The 8,613-nt window shown below is 42.9% G+C and overlaps 1 protein-coding gene and 1 non-coding gene across 3 annotated transcripts in view; both read left to right on the top strand.

Moving 5' to 3' along the window:
- The window catches only part of PDCL (phosducin like), an 8,888-nt gene extending 3,684 nt beyond the window's left edge, over positions 1–5,204 (top strand). For both annotated transcript variants that reach the window (XM_077768179.1, XM_077768180.1), the window contains 2 exons: positions 1,759–1,940; positions 4,485–5,204. In XM_077768179.1, coding sequence (XP_077624305.1) covers positions 1,759–1,940; positions 4,485–5,036 — 734 coding nt within the window. In that variant the 3' untranslated portion in view covers positions 5,037–5,204. The remainder of the gene's footprint in view (positions 1–1,758; positions 1,941–4,484) is intronic.
- TRNAK-UUU (transfer RNA lysine (anticodon UUU)) lies at positions 3,896–3,980 on the top strand. The gene has a single exon. It is a non-coding gene; the product is annotated as a tRNA-Lys (tRNA).
- Positions 5,205–8,613: the final 3,409 nt, after the last annotated feature.

Raw genomic sequence — 8,613 nt, 5'->3', positions numbered from 1 at the left:
GACTTTGTGTTCTTTTCCAGGAAGAAAGTTTTTATGTACTTGAAGGCATTATATATTATATATTATGGTTTCTTTGGTTTCTTAATTTTGTTTCTTACTGAAAAAGTCTTTTTTCCCTCCAGAATTATAAACAGATTCTCCCATGCTTTTTTTAGTATTTTTATTATTTTTTTAATACTTAAATTTTGATTCATCTGGAATTCATTTTGGTGCAAAGTTTGCGGTAGGGCTCCACCTTAGTATTTTTCATATTTTAACCACTGTTTCAACGCCATTTATCAAATAAGCTATCTTTTCTCCATTGCTTTGAAATGTCAGTTTTACCATGTATTGAATTTCTGTTGATATTTTTTATCTTTAGCTCTAGTTTATAGTGTCTTTCATTGATTTGCCTTTTATTGTGCTGTATCACACTGTTTTTAATTACTGTGTTACATGCTTCAGTATCTAATGGGGCTATTTCTCTTCAGTACTCTTCCATGTCATCATTTTCCCCCCAATTTTTTTTAAGTAGTCTCTACCCCCAGCATGGGGTTTGATCTCCGAGACTGGGAATTGCATGCTTTACTGACTAAACCAGCCAGGCACCCCTCAACTTTTGCTTTCTTATTTTTCCAAAGCAAATTTAGGAACTTGTACATATGGGACTCCATTAAACATATAGATTGTTTTGGGGGGTTATTGGCACCCTTGTGATGTTGGGTCTTCCGAGTCAGGGGTATGGTATTGCTTTTCCATTTAATCAGGTCCTTCTTAGTGTTTCTTGGTAGCATTTTAAAGTTTTCTTCACGTAGATTTTTATATATTTTTTGGCAGTAACAAATGGTCTCCAAATCTTAGTGACTTGTGACAGTGAAGGTGTATTTCTCCAGTGTGTTGGGTGCTGCTCGTGTGGGTCAGCAGCCCTGCGTCTGCTTCATGTGTCCTGTCATTCTAGGGACAGGGTTGGAAGAGCAACCCCTGACTGGGACATGCCTTTTCATGACCAAGTGTAGGAGCCAGAGAGGGCTGTTGGAAACGTAATGGCTCATAAACCTTTTGCTCAGAATCCATTGGCCAAAGCAAGTCACGTGACCAAGCCCAGCATGGGTGGGCTGGGGATGCATGTACTCATCCCATAAGAGGTCCTCCAGGTCACATGGCAAGGGGCAGGGAGGCTCAGGTAGCTTGAATAACAGAATCTTGTTATAAAACTCCAGGGAATATAGACTGTATTAATGTAGAAAGGAAAAAAGTAGTTCTGTCTCACTAGTCCCCTTAGAGCCCACTAGCCAGGGACGGCTTCTGTTAACAGTTGACTTATCTGTCTTTAGTCCTTGTTCTATGAACATACAAATGTACGTGCACCGATATGAATACCTGTAAATATTTGTATATATACATGCAATTCCTTTTCTAAAAATTGGATGATCCTACCATGATACCATGATTTTGCTCTTTTTTTTTTTTTTTGACCTAATGTATTTGAACATCTTTTGTGGCAAGAAACCTAAAGCTACCTCATTCTTTCTACGAGTTGCCTCATTTTCCTTTGAGTAGATGAATCATAACTTACTTAGCGCACCTCCTAATGTTGGGCCTTTAGCTCAGCCACTTAATTATCACAAGCCACGCTGCAGCGGAGGTCACTACGTGGACCACACTGCCCCGTGTGAGCCTTACCGTGCAGTCGGTGGAGCAAACTTTAGACAGATGTGAGCTGGTCCATAATTCTCTGCCCGCTCTTCTTGGTCACCTCCACGTTCGCCACCGACTCAGGTCCAAAAGGGGTGATAAATGACTGGCGCCGCTTCAAACAGCTGGAGACGGAGCAAAGGGAGGAGCAGTGCCGGGAGATGGAACGGCTGATCAAGAAGCTGTCAATGACCTGCACGTCCCATCTGGATGAAGAGGAGGAGCAGCACAGACAGAAGGAGCTCCAGGAGAAGATCGGTGGGAAGGTAATTAGCAGTCGTGCCACCCCAGCCCTCCCAGGCCTCTCTGAGAAGCGCTCCTGGCTGTTGGAACTGGCGTCAGTGATCCCAGAGGTGCAGGGTGTTTGATTTGACCCCCACAGAGCTGTGCAGAGTGAGGGGGGAAGTAGAGTCACGTCCTAACTCAGACGCACTGGAGTTTGAACCTCAGCTCTGGTACTGGAGATGGTGGGGATGTATCTTCTGTTCTGAGTCCTGTTTGTCAGGGGCCTGGTGAGGTCAGTTTCTCAACCTCACAGTGCTCTCTGGGTACAAAGCCAGTGCCTGGGTACAAAGCCAGCCAGCCCATCGAAACTGCTCAGTAAACGTGTGTTTTCTGTTCTTTATCGAAGTCTTAACCTTGGGCCAGAAATAATCCTCTGAAATTGGTGGTTTTATCCCCATTTTACAGACGATAAAACCAATACTTTGAGAGGAGAGGGTACTTGGCTCAGGGCATCCAACTAGTAAATGCTAATAGGCACTGGGATTCTCACCCTGATTTTATTTTGCTCTTTCCATGATGCTGCTCTCTTTCACCTGAAGCCTATTCATGAGAATTTACTCTTAACAAGGCAATATAATAGAAGCGAATGGACACTCTGAAGGATATTTGGAAATAGGCCCCTGACCCTCTCTTACCTGCCCTGTATCCAAAGAACCCTTTAATTCCCCTTCCACCTGCCCTCTTGAACGTGGATGAATGTCAAGGGGTGCCTGAGATCATTTGGCTGTAGCCCAGAGCAGCTCTTGGCTGGGAATGCCGGCCAGGATCAGGGAGCAGATAAGAGGATTAAGTGAGGAGTCATTCGCCTGGAGGAGTTCAGGGCATTAGACTTTCTGCCCATAATGGCTCAGAGCCGCTCTGGTGGGCACTCTGGTGGGCCGAGCTAGACTGGAGAGCTGGGAAGGAGGATGGTGCTGTGCTGGCCGTGATGCAGAAATGTCCGTGATGATCTACTGTGTTCCCTGGCCTCCGCCCTCTGATCGGTGCCAGACTGAGCAAAGGTATAGGCTTTGTTCCGGGTGCAGGGATGTGTTGCCGCACCAGGCCTGGAGAAGGAAGACAACTTTTGTAACTCAAGCTGGAGATTAGAGCAGATGAAGCAACACGTCACATGACCACATGAGGCCACTGAGAGACGCTCTGTCCCTGTCCCCTGGGTTGTGTACCGCAGAGCAGAGCTGGAAACCATCTCAGTGCCAGAAAAAGGAAGTCAAGCAAAATATGGCACATTCTGTGTGATTCTGTAAAAAATATTAAGAAACAGGAGGAAATCTTTGTGATGTAATGATGCCAAGGGGCAAGAGCAGATTATAGCTCAGTTGGTGGTACACTCACAACTCCTGTTAAAAAAGCAGAAAGGATGTCAGCATGTGCCTGGTAATAAAAAGCAAAATACAGTATTAGAAAGTGTGACTGTGTTTTTTTGTATATGTGTTGGGGGTGTGGTACAGAGCAAGAATTACGAGTGTTCTTTTTAAAATTCCTTAATATCCTGTTATCTTTTCAACAGAAATGAAACAGTAGATAAAATAACCCATTGTCGAGACTGACCACAAGAAACAAGCTCATGAAGTGATACTAACTGATGCCTATTTGGAGGGAGAAGCATTATAATACAGTAGTTGAAAGATTAGATTTTTTTCTTAAAAGTTTATTCATTTTTGAGAGAGAGAGAGAATCTTAAGCAGGCTCCATGCCATCAGCACAGAGTCCCATGTGTAGCTCAAACCCATGAACTGTGAGATCGTGACCTGAGCCGAAACCGAAAGTCAGACGCTTAACTGACTGAGCCACCCAGGAGCCCCGAAAAGACTAGATTTTTTTTAAAAATCTAGTTTGTAATTCTGCTCTTGTACTTATGTGAACTGCTGCAGATAATCTGAAGTCTTTGAATCTTAATGGTAAGATGGGGGCAATAAAAATTCCCTCCCGGGGCGCCTGGGTGGCTTAGTCGGTTAAGCGCCTGACTTTTGCTTAGGTCATGATCTCATGGTTCGTGGGTTCGAGCCCCGCTTCGGGCTCTGTGCTGACTGCCAGCTCAGAGCCTGGAGCCTGTTTCAGTCTGTGACTCCCTCTCTCTCTGACCCTCCCCTGCTCACGCTGTCTCTCGCTCGCTCTCCTAGAAATTAAAAAAAAAAAAAAAAATTAAAAAAAAAAAATTCCCTCCCGATGGGTTTTTCATCAGAATTCTGTGAGCTTTAATGCATACAGAGCACCTAGCATGGTACCTCACATACCATAAACATGTGGCACATGTTAACTATTTTTTTTTTTTTTTAAGTTTTATTTATGTTGAGGGAAAGCACGCGCACAAGTCAGGGAGGAAGAGGGAATCGCAAGCAGGCTTCACACTGTCAGCACAGAGGCCCATGGGGGGCTTGAACTCATAAACCATGAGATCATGACCTGAGTTGAAGTCAGTTGCTTAACCAGCTGAGCCACCCACCCACGTGCCCAGTACATGATAACTGTTATCACAGAGGTCAGCTTGTGTTTCTTCTGCTCACTTGCTGGTCGTCCTGCAGATGACCCTGAAGGAGTTCGCCATGATGAATGAGGACCAAGATGATGAGGACTTTCTACAGCAGTACCGGAAGCAGAGGATGGAAGAGATGCGGCAGCAGCTTCACAAAGGGCCCCAGTTCAAGCAGGTGTTTGACATCCCCAGTGGAGAAGGGTTTTTAGATGTGATTGATAAAGAACAGAAAAGCACCCTCATCATGGTCCATATTTATGAGGACGGCATTCCGGGGACCGAAGCCATGAACGGCTGCATGATTTGCCTCGCTGCCGAGTACCCAGCTGTCAAATTCTGCCGGGTGAAGAGCTCAGTTATTGGGGCCAGCAGTCGCTTCACCAGGAACGCCCTTCCGGCCCTGCTGATCTACAAGGGGGGTGAATTGATTGGCAATTTTGTTCGTGTCACTGACCAGTTGGGGGAAGATTTCTTTGCTGTGGACCTTGAGGCTTTTCTACAGGAATTTGGATTGCTCCCAGAAAAAGAAGTCTTGGTGCTCACATCCGTGCGTAACTCTGCCACCTGTCACAGTGAGGACAGTGACTTGGAAATAGACTGAACTGATAGTCTAGCCGCATAGATTTCTCCTTGTTTGGGCTGCAAGACAACATGGCTGTGTATTTATTTTTGTTCCTTCCCAGTGTTATGTGGCTTTTCAGCTGTTCTTTGTAGTCTCTGTTATTATACGTAAAGTCAAGAACTTAGATTAAATTGGAATGCTAAATCACCTTGTGGCTAGCAGTACAAAGCGACTTTAAATTGTATAAACAGGAAGCCAGGCTTTTGAACTGTTTACTTAAGAGTCTGTAGCATGACATCTCTGTTATTGTTTCTAGTCAATATTTACATAACATCCTAAGGACAGTGTCCTGGAAATTGTCTTCAGATGATCTCAGGGGTCTCTGCCAGGCCTGGGAGTATAATTCTATAGTTAGTGTGTTATTCGCAACATAAATAGTGTGTCTCCTTCATCAGTGGTTATAAATTGTATTTACTTGTAATCAGATGTTCTCTACCAGGGTCTTGTTTAAAGGTTCCATACAATGGATGTTTGCCGCACCAAGAGGGGTGACCTTTGTTTTGGGAGCCAGTGTCCTGCTGAGGCATTATTAAGTCTTAAATAGGAGGAAGCATTGAGGCTGACTGCTCTCTTGATGCTGAAAGGCCAGCTTGATTTAAAAAAAAAAAGTCAAGTCTGGCTTGGAGCTGGAAAGCCTTTTGAAATTGGAGGATCTTCCAATAAGATACTCCTGCTCATTTCTTTGTCCCTCTCTTATTTAACAATGTAACTTTTTTGTTTAATGTAGCTTTTTTAAAAAGCCTCTCTCTCTCTCTCTCTCTCTCTCTCTCTTTTTGGCATATTGGAAAAGTAATATTTAACAGAAGAAAATTTGCCAAAATACAGAAGTGAAAATAAGATAGTTAGAATAATGTCCCATCCTACGGTCCATGGTAAAACACTATTAATATTTTGGCATATTTCCTTCCAACGTATTTTCTCTGTATACATAGACATTTTGCTTGTTTGTTTTTAAACAAAACAATGGGATCATTCTGACATACTGTTTTATAGTATGGTCAGCTGATATATGTCAAACTTTCTTTCATGTTATTAATAGTCTGCCACAGTTTAAAACTGGCTCTTGATATTCCACTGTGTAGATGTGCTGTGATTGGCTTGATGGTTGTCTCTTGAAAAACAGCAGAGATTTTTTACTACAGAAGTCGAAGGTGTCCATTGTAGAAAATGTAATAAAAATTGTTAAGTGAAAAAGAGATTTTACAAGTCCTATAATTCTGCCAACCAGAAATGATCCCCATTATCATTTTTATAGGACTCTTTCTAGTCTTTTTTTTCTACTTGTCTTTATAATAATGATTATCATTTGAGTGTTTTCCTCTTTTTTTATGTAAAACGGTGTACATTATAACGGTGTCAGGAAAAATGTAATCTGGAATTAAAAGATTAGCTTTAGACTTCAGTTTTGCTTTTCCTGCTTATTCAGGAATTGACTAACCGTAGAAGGGTCTCGCAAATATGTGTTGTAGATAATCAGCAAGAAGAAAGTGCATGGTTTTTCTGATTTAAAAAACTCATTGTAGAAAGTATAGAAGAGGCAGAAATTAACTGTTGTCAATGTTCTTGTTTATTTCCTTCAGTCTTTTTTCAGTATTTCTAATAACATCGAGAACTTACAGCATTTAGTTCCATGTTCTATTTTATTTAATATGCTGTAAATACTTTGACACATTCTAAAAATTCTAAATAAATACTTTTTAATGCCTTCATAATATCCCATCATTTGGATATACCATGATTTATTTAGCCAGTTCCTTACTATTCGGTATTTAGAGTCTCAGTTTTTCACTGAAACACTTAGCGTCTTTTGGGCCGTATTTTGGATAGGTCTCTTAGTATAGATTTCTAGAAAAGGAATTCTTGGGTGGATGGACAGAAATTATTTGTAGAAACTATCTGTAAAATAATTTTTAGAAACCATCTCTTGTTCCTGTTGGAAATGAAAATACTCACAGAACCTTAACTTTGCCTTTCGGGAACAGATTCCAGAATCAAATGAACAGACATGGAATGGGGAAATCCTTGAGTATTAAATCTCTTATTCGGGTGTAGTGGCAACAGCATGGGTTTGGGAGTCCAGAAAGAGCTGGGTTGGAATCCTGTCACTCACTAGGGTAGCTGCTGGTGAGGTGCCCAGCCCCGGAGAAGCTCAATTTCCTCACCTCCGCAGTGACAACAATGCCCGCCTCGCTTCTGTGAAGTGGTTCCTGGCCTGTGGTCCCAGAGCAGGGGCAGCAGCTTCCCTGGGAAAGTCGTTTGAGATGCAGATGCCTTTCATGCCCTCCAGGTGATTCTGAGGCGCCTGCAAGCCTGGGAATCGCTGCTGTGAGGATCAAGGTGAGTGACAGCAGCTATCACAAAACAGGCTTATGTTCTCGAGTAAGGGAGGGAAGGAGTTGACAGCGAACGCTCTGATGTCCCCCTGTTTATGTGATTCCCCTTGTTAGCCATGGAATTGAGAAAAGGAAAGAAACTGCTACCTCTCTCCTAAACTATGTCCCTGTAGTATTCTAGATTTCATTTTCCTCCAGAACCAGAGTCCCATGAAGGCATAGACTGTTTTCCTCCCTGTGCGTGGCATAACTACCGTTCGCTCCAGGGATGATGGGCTAACATTTACTAGCTTTGTGGACAAGATGCTGAACCCCTCTGTACCTCAGTTTCTTCATCTGTGAAATGGGAATGAGTAACATGAATCAATCCATATAGAATATTTAGAACACAGCCTTCCTTCGAATAAGTGTTTCTATCATCCCGACAGTGCCCACTGCTGTGCCTGACTCTTGGTAATGAGCAATAAACATCAGTCATGAACGCATGGGCCCACTGAATGCCAGCAGCCTTTCAAGGCAGGAAATAAATAGTAACTTTTCAGACGTGAAGAAACCAAGACAAGCAGGGTTAAGGGACTATACCAGCTTGTGAACAGAGCAGGGTTTAAAATCAGGTCTATGTAAGTTCCAGAATATTCACCATTTCCATGATGTCATGTTAGTCTGGGTGGAGAAAGCAAATGATCAAGTGACAATAAAATCAATCAGCTTAAAAAAGAAAAAGTGTAGAGAAGAAAATAGTTGGGAGGAAGAAAATAAGGGGATTTATTAATTTATTTTTAAATTATTTTAGTTTAGTTTTTATTTAAAAAATTTTTTTAACATTTATTTATTATTGAGAAACAGAGAGGGACAGAGCATGAACAGGGGAGGGGGAGAAAGAAGAGGAGACACAGAATCCGAAGCAGGCTCCCGGCTCTGAGCTGTCAGCACAGAGCCTGACATGGGGCTCCAACCCACAAACTGTGAGATCATGACCTGAGCCGAAGTCGGACACTTAACTGACTGAGCCACCCTGGCGCCCCTTAAATCATTTTTTAATGTTTATTTTTGAGAGAAACGACATGAGCAGGGGAGCGGCAGAGAGAGAGAGGGAGACACAGAATCCCAAGCAGACTCTAGGCTCTGTCTGAGCTGTCAGCACAGGACCCGATGCGGGGCTCAAAGCTACAAACCACCCTTGAGATCATGACCTGAGCCAAAGGCTGACACTCAACCATCTG

The sequence above is a fragment of the Crocuta crocuta genome, unplaced genomic scaffold (genome assembly GCF_008692635.1).
Source record: "Crocuta crocuta isolate KB4526 unplaced genomic scaffold, BGI_CrCroc_1.0 scaffold35, whole genome shotgun sequence".
NCBI lineage: Eukaryota > Metazoa > Chordata > Mammalia > Carnivora > Hyaenidae > Crocuta > Crocuta crocuta.
This window is presented reverse-complemented; position numbering and strand designations above follow the sequence as displayed.